General features: G+C 44.6%; 1 protein-coding gene across 2 annotated transcripts in view; it reads right to left on the bottom strand.

The window, feature by feature from the left end:
• The window catches only part of ENPP1 (ectonucleotide pyrophosphatase/phosphodiesterase 1), a 109,867-nt gene extending 96,453 nt beyond the window's left edge, over positions 1 to 13,414 (bottom strand). The window contains exon 1 of one of the 2 annotated variants that reach the window (XR_010793000.1): positions 13,188 to 13,414. Coding sequence is in view for 1 of the 2 variants with exons in the window: in XM_066605564.1 (XP_066461661.1) it covers positions 13,188 to 13,337 (150 nt within the window). In the remaining variant the exon portion in view is untranslated. The remainder of the gene's footprint in view (positions 1 to 13,187) is intronic. The other variant, XM_066605564.1, reaches the window with a different exon arrangement.
• Positions 13,415 to 13,711: the final 297 nt, after the last annotated feature.

Genomic DNA, 13,711 nt, shown 5'->3' with positions numbered 1-13,711 from the left:
TTGGCCAACCCCAAAATGACATGCTAGTGTAATTGGTAAAGCATGGTATTATAAAGAATGAAGACAATGGTGCACAGATGACCAAACCACATAGTATGCATTTCATTGGCCAGTATCCATTTTTCCCTCAATAACAAAACATAACAGACAACAAAAATTTGAAAATTCAGCTTTCTGGTTCTTATAAAAGTAGACAAGAAAAAAAATGGATAAAGGGTAGATAAGGGCAGGCACAACAGTCAGCACAGTTTATTAAAACTAAATACTTTTATCAAATACACAGAATATAAAGTATATAAAAAGGTGCATTACCTGAATCATGTGACTGGCTTGAACATATTTTTTATTGATATCATTTAATACAACAGTATGAATAATGAGGATAAATAAGACCCACCCCAAACATATGGTATAAGTTATCAAACTAATCAAATATCTTAAATATATAAGGGCATTGATATATAATAGTGATCTGTTAATGCACCCAAATGACTCTACACGCTGAAAAGTAAAGCGTCATGGATTAATAAATCAGCAAAAGTGCAGCTCATGTATTCAGAATGGAATTCAAGAAATTGTAGGTACACTCAGATGAATCCAGGTCTCCATATCAGGAAATGAAGAGTTAGTAATTAGAGATGAGCGAACGTACTCGTTACGAGTACTTACGCACCCGAGTACCGCCATTTTCGAGTACTTCAGTACTCGGGTGAAAAGATTCGGGGGGCGCCGCGGCGGCACGGGGGGTAGCAGTGGGGAGTGAGGGGGAGAGGGAGAGAGAGAGGGCTCCCCCCTGTTCCCCGCTGCTACCCCCCACACCGCCACGCCTCTCCCCGCCCCCCGGCGCCCCCGAATCTTTTCACCCGAGTACTGAAGTACTCGAAAATGGCGGTACTCGGGTGCGTAAGTACTCGTAACGAGTACGTTCGCTCATCTCTAATTACTAACTCTTCATTTGTAGTTCAGTTTCTGCATGCAGAAAACTGAACGAGGGATCAGCCTATGTAAACAGGCAGTTCACCTATGAATAGTTGCCGGATTATTCTGAATGGAGAAGGGAGGGTTGGAACAACCTCTGGCCTGCTACGCTCCATTCACTGACCAATGCTCTTTCCTGTCTAAAAGCAGAGAAATGATTCTTCCTGGAATGACCTGTCGGGCATCTGCGCATGACAGGTTGACCCATGTAAAAGGACTCTCATTGTAAACAGGTGTCCACGGAGCTGATCTGGGCATTTAACCTGTAAACCTATGGCATAAGAATTTAGGCTATTGCCTTACCATCAAATTATGATCAAATGTTTAAGATTTTTTTTGTTCTTGCTTTCTAAAACTCATCATGGAGAACACTGAATTCACTATCTTTTCCCATCGGTCTCACCCCTTCCCTGCAAGACCAATATCAATCACAGTCAATGGCTCCACACTTTTTCAGAAGTCCGCTGCATCAGAGCAGGGGCGTAACTAAAGGCTAAGGCCTCATGTCCACGGGGAAAATCGGGCCCGCTACGGATTCTACATGTAGAATCTGCAGCGGGTCCCTCCTGCCCCGCGGACGTGAGCGCTGAAAAGAAGAATAAATAAGAATTTACCTATCCGTAGCGGGCGGCGAAGCTCTGCTCTTCCTCACGGCCGGATCTTCTTTTTCGGCCGGCGGATGAATTCCTTACGCCGGCGGCACGTCGCCGGCACGTTGTCGACGTGCCGCGCGCATGCGCCGGGCACATCCGCCGAGCCGAAGCAAGGGAGATGCGGCCGTGAGGAAGAGAAGAGCTTCCCGGCCCGCTGCGGGTGAGTAAATTCTTTAAATTCCTATTTTAGGTCTCCCGCGGATCCGGACGGCTTCCATAGGCTTCAATAGAAGCCCGCGGGAGCCGTCCCCGCGGGAGACCCGCACGAAAATGGAGCATGGTCCAGATTTTTTCATGCTCCATTTTTTTTTAAATCCCTTTTATTGACGATCCGCGGGTATTTATCTACCCGCGGGTGGTCAATGCATCCCTATGGGGTGCGGATCCGCGTGCAGGTAATCCGCTGCGGATCCTAAATCATATTTTGCCCGTGGACATGAGCCCTTAGGAGCCTGGGTGCAAAAGTTCAGTTGGCGCTCCCCTTCCTTCATCTGTACCCATAGCTAAACCATGCTGTATACAGCTGCAAAACAAGTTTACATACATGATCTAGCCCCTTGGCGTAAGCCTTCTAAACATGACTAATTTCCTGAACAACCTGAAAATCTGTTCGTAGCCCCTTAGGCTGCCTTCACATTGCCTAGAAAAAAAATCACATGAGATTTGTGATTTTTTACCAGCTGTACATATATAATAATATTCAGTATATACCCAGGCTATGCCAGCTATACATATATAATCATACAGTATATACCCAGGTTATACCAGCTGTACATATATAATCATATACAGCATATACCCAGGTTATACCAGCTGTACATATATAATCATATACAGTAGATACCCAGGTTATACCAGTTGTACATATATAATCATATACAGTAGATACCCAGGTTATACCAGCTGCACATATATAATTATATACAGGAGATCTCCAGGTTGCATCAACATGCTGCATATCACTATATACAGTGGATGTATATTCTATATAGTGATATGTACCATGCTGGTGTAACCTGGAGATCTCCTGTATATAATTATATATGTACAGCTGGTATTAAATATGCATCGCTGTCATAATTAAGTACACTCCCTACTCTACTAATCTATGGAGCGATGTTCAGACAGCCTATAAATGAAAGTCCAGGACCTGTGGTTGGCATAGCAACACGGATCACATTCCCAAAGCAGGTTCAAGTGATCCGCATTGCTATGCAGACCACAGGTCCTCCTGGACTTTCATTTATAGGCTGTCCGGACACTGCTACATGAGTGAGTAGAGAGGGGATCTAGACCTTCTGTCGGAACCCCTGGTAATCGCTGGCTGGCAGTGCACTGATAGACTGCAGCTCTAACCACTCACAACTACAGTCTCTCAGTGGGAGGGTCGCGCGCTATGGGAGTCTGCAGCCTCTAATTGGCTGCCAGCTCCCCAGGTAATAGCCCTCCCCTCTCTGAGTGCCGATCTGCAGGCGCTGCCTCCCCACGTCCCCTCCTCTTCTCTCCCTCTCTCCTCCTCCCACAACCACACACTGTCGGCCACACCAATCACGCGGAATGCAGTGCGACCAGGCTGTAATGCACTCAATGTGCATTTTGTATAGGGTGGGGCCTCTGGGCCCCCTCAGTGCAGGGACCTGGTCACAATTGCTAACCCTAGCGGTATGCCACTGCATCAGAGTACCCTTTAATTCATGCCTGCACGTCCAAGCTCTTTATATTTTCTGCATCCACTATTTCATCAACTTACAGTTAACAAAAATGGTAATGCATGCCCCCATCTCCTGCTCAGATCACTACTGCAGTATCCTTTTCTTTGGTCTCCCATTCAACAATTACTCCAATTCAGCTTAACTAGCCTGACTAGCTAATCCACCTCTCCTCTCATTACTCCTGTGGCTCTCCACTCAGCCAATCCCTTCATTGTCTTCCCATTGCTCAGTGATTTCAGTCTAAAACATTAATAATGAACTGCAATTTTCCCCTCCATACCTCTCTAACTTAATCTCTTGATACTACCCCACATGCAATCTCTGGTCCTCACAAGATCCCCTTTCTCTTCTCGCCTCTAGTCTGCTCCTCACACAACTGTCTCCTAGATTTCTGCTATGTATCTCCCATACTGTGGAATTACTACTCCAAATCATCAGACTCTCCACCCTTCAAAACCTTCACAAAACCTAAAAACTCACCTCTTCATAAAAGCCTATAATCTACAATAGCTCAGGTGCCACTATACTACCATACAAGCACCTCCTACCTATTTTCTTCTTTCAGCTTGCCTTGCAGATTGCAAAGAAACATGGGAGAACTTTCTACCTTGAACTATTGTCTCCTTCCTTGCAGATTCCCTTGCCCGAAGTCCTCACCCTCTGTACCATCTTAAGGTCTATTTACACGGGACGAATGTCGGGCAAAAGATGCCCGACACTTGTCCCTGTGTTTCCTTGCTCCCGTGCTCCTGCACAGTAGCTAGCAGAGCAGCCAGCAGGGGGGCAGGGGAGTGCAGGAGATTTCTCTCCACTCGCTCCCCAGCCCCTCTCCATTGAGATAGCACAGCGGCCATGCACTACTGAACAAGGAAACACAAGGAAGAGTGTCGGGCATCGTTTGCCGGACAGTCATCCCGTGTAAATGAACCTTAACTCAGTCATGTTTATTGTTTTTTTTAAATTCGGTATTGAAGTCTTTTTCATATGTAATGTACTCTGGAATTAATGGCACTTTGTAGACAAGGAACTGATCCAATGATTCTTTGCCACTTGGGAACAGTGGGCTGAGATAATTTAGTCAAGGAGGAGGGTAGTTTGTACAACTCTTGTACAGGCTGCCACTGAAGTGGTGTGGTTGTGCGTGCCATCAGCCTTGTGAAGGAATCAGTTCTGCTACTTCCGCGAGAGACATCAGGTAGAAAGAAAACCATTCTGGGTTGAATGGTATTAGACTCATACACAAGGGAGGCTACAGCTACATTTAGGCCTCCTGTTCACAGGTGAATTTTCACTGCGTTCCCCGTGGCAATAATCTGGCCGTGGGGAAAGCCGTGAATGCTTTTCATAGTGTTGCTATGGAAAACACAGCCCCAATTCTCCGCTCGCAGGATTTAAATTGCAGCATGCTGCGAATTACCGCGATTCTCCACAGTGAGCCTATCAGTCAGTTAGGCTCAGCGCAGAGAGCCATCAGCTCTCACCTGCTCCCGTGGCGGAGATCTGCCGCGGGATATCGCTACGCCTGTGGACAGGAGCCCATAGGAGGGGTTGTGAGAAACATTGGCCTTGGAGAGAATTGTGAGCAGAGTGCAGCAGAAGGTTGCTAGCCCTGAGACCTATAGTGTGGATTGGTTGGTAGTCCTGTGGTGTAGTGGACTGAATAGGAGCATAGAATAGTAGAGTTGGAAGCGACTTGCAGGGTCATCTGGTCAAACCTCCTGCTCAATGCAGGATTCATTAAATCATCCTAGTATGGTAGAAGGGCTTGGTTGAGGAAAGGCTCTTAAGAATAAGGCTTCTTTCACACGAGCGCATATCAGCCGGCCGTATTCCTGAGACGTAAAAGCGCCTGGTCAGCCCTATATAGCGCTGGGTGTTTTTATGTCCTGGAACACGTCGGCCGCTGCGTGGGCTCCCCTGTGCAGGCTCACCATTCTTCTCCTCCCCAATGGATCTCTGCAATTTGAGGGGGCGAAGCTGAGCTAAGCTCCCACCCTCTCCCCACCCCTTGTCCATAGCCATCAATGGGAGGAGACGGGACGGCGCTTAGCTCTGCCCGTCCCGCCCCCTCCCATTGCAAAGAACAGGCTGGGAGGAGAGTACAGGTGGATAAATATAGTTTTGGCAGCATCCAAAGTGGCGAACAATGTGAATTAAAAAAACAAGTTCACCAGTACAGGTGAGCCTGCGATGGGAAGGGAGGGGAAATTTGCAACGGTATGGTGAGCTTAGTGCATATGCACCGCGCCCCATGCCGTGTAAATGGGCGCACAACATTAGATTTGTGCGCTCGTTCACAAGCTTCTACGCCCCAGATAGAAGCGGTTATTGGTTGGCCGTGAAAACACCGGCTAATATGCACTTGTGTGAAAGAAGCCTTCGGCTGAGAATAGTGGTGGCCTTCTCTTGTTTGTGCGCTGAAAATTGTGGAATAAAGTTGAACTGCAAGTTAGTAATTAACCACTGCCAACTCTGAGAAATGGTATGAGATAGCCCTGTACAGAGGTTTTGTGCAGTTAGCATTGGCATGAGGGTCCTGTAGAGTCAACAGTGACTTTTGATAGAGAGGTATAACAGTTGTATTCTAACTATTGGTGTTCTGGAACATTCAAGCATTAGCACAACCTACTAACAGTAAGTAACTGTGTACTGTAACCACCAAGATTACTGTGCCCCATTATGAGAACTGTAAATATCAAACTATCAATAGACTGTGACTGTGCCTTTAAAGGGGGATTACTGGAGCAGCCTCTTACATATTCACTTTGAATAAATATTCCTGAATGCTCCTGAGTTAAAAAAAAAAAAGCAATCAAAGTCCAATAAGTTCGAATAAGGTTCCCCCCCTTAGAATAAAATATACCTAAATCCATCACATGCAATATTACAAAGGCATTCTTATAGATTCCTCATAGAGGCACCATGGAGACCTATAGGGTTTCTATAGGATCTGTGCACTCATTGCCATGTGCATAAACCTCATCTGTGATGGAATATAGGGTAATGTCAATAGTTTGTGTGTAGTGTAGCAGATGATGTAAGATATCGATGACGTAAGATGGGAGCTAGTGTGCGAGCAATAGGAGGGTGTCGGATGGGGCGGAGCTTAGCAGCTAGCCCCCGCTCTGCCCCATCCCCTGCCATTGCAAACAGCCAGCAAGGGGCGTAGAGAAGGAGGGAAGGGGGTGGGAGTTGAGCAGACACGCTGACTCCCCCCACCTACCTTCTCTGGTAGCTACCATAGGCTCTCATAGGAGTCTATGGGAGCCGCCGCCCTAAACCAGCCGAAAGATAGTTCCAGAACTATCTTTCCTAGGCAGCGTAAATCACCCAGCCGAAATGAGCTATCTTGGCCGTCCGGGCACTTTTACGCCATGGGAAAATGCCCATCTGTACTGATGCATTGTAAACCAATGCATTAGATGGGCAGCGTATATTGACCGGCCATGAAAGCACGGCCAATATACGCTCATGTGAATGAAGCCTTAGCCAAACTGGAGAGCTGCTGAAAACAGTAGCTCCTAGTTTGGAGGACTGGGTATGACCATGTGTTACAAGGGTTTCCATTCATTTGAATTGATATTGTGTAATGCCTCATTTCCCCATCCCAGTCTGCTGCTGGAGAAATGTGTAGATGCAGCTTTAGCCTGAGATAGCACCTGATTGCTGGGGTTTGCATCTATATTTAATGCATCTTGCAGTGAATTTACTGTAAAACAAGTGATACATTAATGCATTCTATTCACTTTCAAATATTCAGTACACTTGCTAATTACTCATTCCTAAATTAGCTTATACATAATGGAAATATCAAGCCTTTCCTAGATCACAGACCTCATAGAGGAAGGTTCTATGACGTGTAAATACAGCTAGTTTTAGAATGTTTATCTCATAGTCTAGACTGAAATGAGAAGTTATATAAATCTGCTGCCAAAATAACCAAACACCGACATAATATTTTTTAGAATTGAAAAAAATAAAATGTTGATGTAGTGTTTCTTTAGGCCAAAATATTCTGCCTACTCATACTATCCAGCACTCTAATGTTACTAGTAGTGTGAGATACATGCAGTCATTAAAAGAATTCACAATAAACAGAGTTTAAAATATATCTATCTCCCTTTGCTTAAAATGTTCTTATATCCAAAAAATGTAAAAGGTAACAAAACCTTAACATACTATATATGTGGACTTTTCCAGGTTTCCTTTTTGTATTTTGTTAGAACTTTCTTTCAATTTTTAAGATGAGCTCTCATGGAAAAACCCCTCTAATAGCCACCTTCTCTAACATCTGTTACAGGCATTATTCTGTATCACTGTAAAAATGTGCTCCAAAATAGTTTTTCTGAACTTATAGTTTATTAGTTGTAGTGTATTGAAAGCGTGTGAACTCGGAGGTCAGTGTATTGATGACCTGGGGGCTAATCCTGAACACACAAGACTGAATGAGAGCTTTCTTCCTAATACTGTGCATAATACTACCAGATCTGAAATCATGGTGTATACTAGTAGTTTATTTGCAGTGTATAGAGGTCAGCATTACTATGTAGTCAACTTTATGAAACTTTGATTTAGACAATGTATGGTTCTGCTATTTGGGAGCTATGCTGTATAATGCTGACACTTATGCACTTTGTTACAGTAACCTATATTTTTGTAGACGGTGTAAGAACAGAGGTCACTCCTCAAAGTACCATTCAATGTAAGGCTATCTATAAATCTATCAGTATGTACTTGGAGTGTGTGAGCAGTACCTACAGTACACCCCTACAAACATGGAGAACGTGCACAGGTTGTTCATGGCCGGACTTAAACCAAGTACTCCATCGTGGCAATGTAACCAAGCACTTAACTACTGTGTCATCATGCTGTTATAGGAAAAACAGTCAAAAATCACCAGGTCATGAGCACAGATAAAGGGGTTAATGATAGAATAGGGATGTGGTGCATCCAGGAATGAAAGAGGTGAAGGTTGGAGCAGTACGCTGCTGCTCCAATCATTTCAATGGGACCACTGGTACAATCAAAATGAGTGGGGTAGTTGAGCACATGTGTGACTGCCACTCTGTTAATCGCTACATGCACTGGACCCTGTTCAACATCAGTGGGGATCCCAGTGGTCAGACCTCCACCAATCTACAAGTTATACTTGTTCTGGCGATAGAGGATAATTTGCTTTCGTGGGACAACCCATTTCACTTTTTCAAAGAGTTGCCTAAATTTTATAAGGTGCTACGGAGAGTCTATCCTGAAATCGCTGAAAAGTATATACATACAATATTTCTTCCCAAACGTAAATACAGATGACGTTCAGCAGAACACAATATTAAATATTTCAGTGCTACATGTTTGAATAATTGAGTACTTTAGACTGATTATAGACAGAATTACAAGGCCAAGCATCATTTTGCAATGAGAAAGAAAAGCTGTAGTCGCATTCTTAAAGGGGTATCCCACTTTGAGCTGTTTTGCTGCATGAAGCAGATAGCTATTTACATCTTTACATTGGTACTGCAGACTAAATTCTACTAAAGTGAATGGAACTCAGCCTGTAGTACCAACCCGCCCCACTGCACAAAGTACGGACTTATCCGCTTCTGCAGCACAACAATGGGACGCGTTTAATAGGATAAACCCTTTAATGGTTAGAGGTCAAGTCAGTTATGGAATTGCCTTCTTCTTTAGTCTTGGATTTAATACAAGTTCACCTGGTTATACAAATTGGCTTGTACCATATAGGTTTAAAATATATTAAAAAAACTTTAAGTCCTATGACTATGGCAGCTGGGCCATAGTGTGATCTATGGCCATATTACTTGTGCTACAGCCAAAGGTGCTGAATAGCCTTAGCCAAAACAAGATGGCCCGGGGATTAGCAGGAAGTGATGGTATGTGACTAAAACAGAAATAATGTTGGTGTCTTAGAATGTTGTATTTAGATATTTTATATCTATTCAAGCCCATTTCTATAGCCTCTTTAAAGTGTACCTGAGTTCTTGGCAAGTTTTTAAAAATATACCAGGTTCCCCTTACCCTCTCATTTGCTGCTATTTGCACCCTGTTTCATGTCTGTAAGTAATGATCTTCAGGTGGTTTACCCATTTTTTTTTTGCTGTTTGCACTTTCAGGCAGGGATGTTTCACAAGCCTAGCATTCTGTCAGCAGTTCACTGTCCTGACTTAGTTTCCCTTACTTCCCATGCTGCATTCCACAGTCTGTAGTCAAATCAGTAGAGAAGCAGTATCTGAATGCCTGCCCCCCTGCTTCCACAGTATGATTGAGGCATTGACAGACATTTTGGCTAAATGGTTAATAAACTCACTATAATATCTGTGTGTGTAATGTGTGCATAAACACACACAAAACACACTGTGACAGCAGGAGAGGCAGAGAATGTGGAGATCTATATCACAGAGTCTGCAGATCTGTCAGCCTGCAACTACAGTGGAACTTCCAGTGAAGATAGCCCCTCCCTTTGTTGCAATGGAAATCTCCCTGTGTCCTTGTTACTGAGGAAGCGCTGTACCTATTGACAGAGTTGATTGCAGAGAAGCTAGAAGGGAGATCTCTAGTTGCAGGCACTTCAATAGTGATTTAGTGTGGTAAAGTAATACAATTTTTAATGCAAGTATATAACAGAAATGATAAAACGAACACAAGATGAGTTGAAGTTGTTTGAAAAGTTAGTGGTCCTTTAAGCGCAGCTCTGCTCAAAACCTAAAAATTTCCAAAGTCTTCTCGTGGGTTGCCATACACTGTTTTAGTTTCCTGACTGTGGGGTCTGTGGACCAAAATGATCTTTAATCTAAGACCTCTGACAAACAAATTGCTTTAGATTTTATTCACACGTTTTTAATGGCATTGTTTTTGTCTGATAAAAATCACCAAAGAGCGGACTCACGTGAACGTATTTGCACAGAGAGAATAGAGTCCATACGTGCTCTTTGTGCACGTTTTTTCACCAAAGACTAGAGAGGAGCGAGCACCAAAATGCTCGGGTGCTCGTTACTCGGGACGAACTTTTCGCGAGTAACGAACCCCATTGAAGTCAATGGGCGACCCGAGCATTTTTGTATATCACCGATGCTCGCTAAGGTTTTCGTTTGTGAAAATCTGGGCAACTTAAGAAAGTGATGGGAACGACACAGAAACGGATAGGGCAGGCGAGGGGCTACATGTTGGGCTGCATCTCAAGTTCCCAGGTCCCACTATTAAGCCACAATAGCGGCAAGAGTGGGCCCCCCCCCCCGCACTGTCAGCGTAAAGATCGTTCTCCTCTGCCATAGCTGTAACAGCTGTGGCAGAGAAGAACGATGTTTGCCCATTGAATTCAATGGAGCCAGCAATACAGCAGGTTCCACTGAAAGCAATGGGATGCCGGCGATCGCAGGATGAATTGTCGGGAAGGGCTTAAATATATAAGCCCTTCCCTGCAATTCATCCAGAAATGTGTTACAGTAAAAATATATACCGGCGTATAAGGCGACGGGGCGTATAAGACAACCCCCCAACTGTCACCTTATACGCCGGTAATACAGCGGAGCAAAGAATAAAAATCATTACTCACTTCTCCTGGCGTTCTGTGGCGCTGCTGCAGGATGTCGCTCCCTCCTGGTCTCCGGCAGAGCATTGCTTTCTGGACGCAGGGCTTGAAATCCCCGCCTCCAGAAACACACGTGCCTTCAGCCAATCACAGCCATTCAATGACATCATTGTCATTGGCTGTGATTGGCTGAAGGCACGTGTGTTTCTGGAGGCGGGGATTTAAAGCCCTTCGTAGAGAAAGCAATGCTCTGCCGTGGACCAGGAGGGAGCGACAGCCTGCAGCAGCACCGCAGAACGCCAGGAGAAGTGAGTAATGATTTTTATTCTTTGCTCCACTGTATTCCCGGCGTATAAGGTGACAGTTGGGGGGTTGTCTTATACGCCCCGTCGCCTTATACGCCGGTATATATTTTTATTGTAACACATTTCTGGATGAATTGCAGGGAAGGGCTTATATATTTAAGCCCTTCCCGACAATTCATCCTGCGATCGCCGGCAGCCCATTGCTTTCAATGGAGGCGGCTGTATTGCTGGCTCCATTGAATTCAATGGGCAAACATCGTTCTTCTCTGCCACAGCTGTTACAGCTATGGCAGAGAAGAATGATTTGTCTTCTATATGTTCTCAATGGGGTCGGCGCTGCTGCCGCCGGCCCCATTGAGCGCATATAGAGAAGAGAAGAGAAATCGCAGATCGCACATAGGTGCGATCTGCGATTTCTATGGCCTTAAGAAGGACCGTTGGGGTTCTTGAAACCTAAAATACTCCTAACACTCTCCCTATAGCAGCTCCACCAAGATACCACTTTCCCTGAACTAATGTCAGAATTAGAGATGAGCGAACGTACTCGTTTCGAGTAATTACTCGATCGAGTACCGCCATTTTCGAGTACTTCAGTACTCGAGTGAAAAGTACTCGGGGTGGCCGGGGGCCGGGGGGCGCCGTGGGTGAGTGGGGGGTAGCAGCGGGGAACAGGGGGGAGCCCTCTCTCTCTCCCTCTCCCCCCCACTCCCCGCTGCAACCCCCCACTCACCCACGGCGCCACCCGAATTTTTTCGCCCAAGTACGGAAGTACTCGAAAATCGCGGTACTTGGGCGAAAAAGGGGCGTGGCCGAGCACGTTCGCTCATCTCTAGTCAGAATGCATCTCTGGCGAGCCGCGGGAGGGGCAGATTTTAATACTCGGGTGACACCTGATCTCGCCAGCCACTCACTGCAGGGGGGTGGTATGGGCCTTGAACGTCGCAGGGGGAAGTTGTAATGCCTTCCCTGTCTTTCTATTGGCCAGAAAAGCGCGCAAATTTCTCAGGGAAGAAAGTGAAAGTAACCCGAACATCACGTGGTACTCGTCACGAGTAACGAGCATCTCGAACACCCTAATACTCGAACGAGTATCAAGCTCGGACGAGTATGCTCGCTCATCTCTACCAAAGACCCCATAGGAGTCAATAGGGGTTGCGCAAATGCGCCGCTGATACGTGCGTAATTACACATTACGCTGTGCAATTTTGCAGGAAATTGAACACATCGGGGACTAATTGGGCTGCGCAGACTTTTAAATTGTATCCCCAATGATGTGAACAGTCCCCAACAACACAAAAAGTACAGTAAAACATGCAAAAAAGACTTCCTCAGGGTGCAAAAGCGTTATGTTCCTGTGTGCATTTTTGTGTATATAGCTGTGCGAGTCCACGCTAAATGTCATGCCTTGCTTACAAGCATTTTTTTGGGTGTCATTTTTGTTTTTGTAGTACAGAACATCTTTGACATATGTTTCCTATTAAGGGAAAACACCTGTGAATCAGCATACTTAGAGCATGCTGTTTTGAAAAGAAAAAAAAAAAAAAAAACACTAATGATCAAAAAATGCATTTTTATCAAAAATGAGTTGAGAAAATTGCACTGCTTCTACTGCAATAAATAATTCTCCCAAGTTGCCACTGATATCTATCCACATTGTTTTATTATGGTAAAAAATTACCCAAGGGGGTATGTAGCCTGAAGGGCTAACATCTTGTCCATACCATTGATCTTCTGCAGATCAGTCTAATGTGATATTTTGCACATGTTCTTAAATAGCTCACATAGTTCATATGTCACCCTCTGTCTGCCCTGGTATTAAGCTCTTCAAATACAAAATTATGGGGACGATCACAAAGTTGTGCATCAGTCTATGTATCCAGATACAACATCTGACTCTTGCTAATGATTAACTGGGCCTACACTTTACAATGTATTTACCCTCTCTGTCAGTTTGTACAAGAGATAGTAAAAATGGGTAACAGCTGTGTGATCTTACCAGGGAGAGAACTTTCCACTTGCTGGATTTCTTCTTCTTCTTTCTGGTCTGAGCAGCTTTCACTGGCTCCTCTGCCATATCCAGTGAATTCAGCATGGGCTCAGCCTGCATCTCTCTGCCCGTACCTCCATTCTTTGCCTCACTATCCATGCCTCAATAAGTGATCACAATACCCTGGCTGTAGCAGCTACACACACTTTGCCTGCAGCTGAGCCAGCGAGTGGCTCGCCCCGCCTGCTTCCTGGCTAATGTTATACACATGGACAGGAAAAAAATGCTTTCTACAAATACCAGTCAAATTCCCTGTGAAGACAAGGAGTCTTCCTCTGTTTACAAACATATAGCATGTATTTATTTAATGTATTTCAGGACTATAAATATATTGGGCTTAAATATATATTTTTTTCATCTGTCATATTAATTATTCTCTGTACATTCTGTATTAATCTCTTATCAATAATCATAGCATCTGTATTACTGCATGCAATTATCTCAATAAAAAAGATTGGACATATAAAACAGTT

Source organism: Eleutherodactylus coqui, chromosome 1 (genome assembly GCF_035609145.1).
Source record: "Eleutherodactylus coqui strain aEleCoq1 chromosome 1, aEleCoq1.hap1, whole genome shotgun sequence".
In the NCBI taxonomy this organism is placed as follows: domain Eukaryota; kingdom Metazoa; phylum Chordata; class Amphibia; order Anura; family Eleutherodactylidae; genus Eleutherodactylus; species Eleutherodactylus coqui.
Note: the sequence above shows the minus strand (reverse complement) of the source record. Positions and strands in the feature narration are given on the sequence as shown.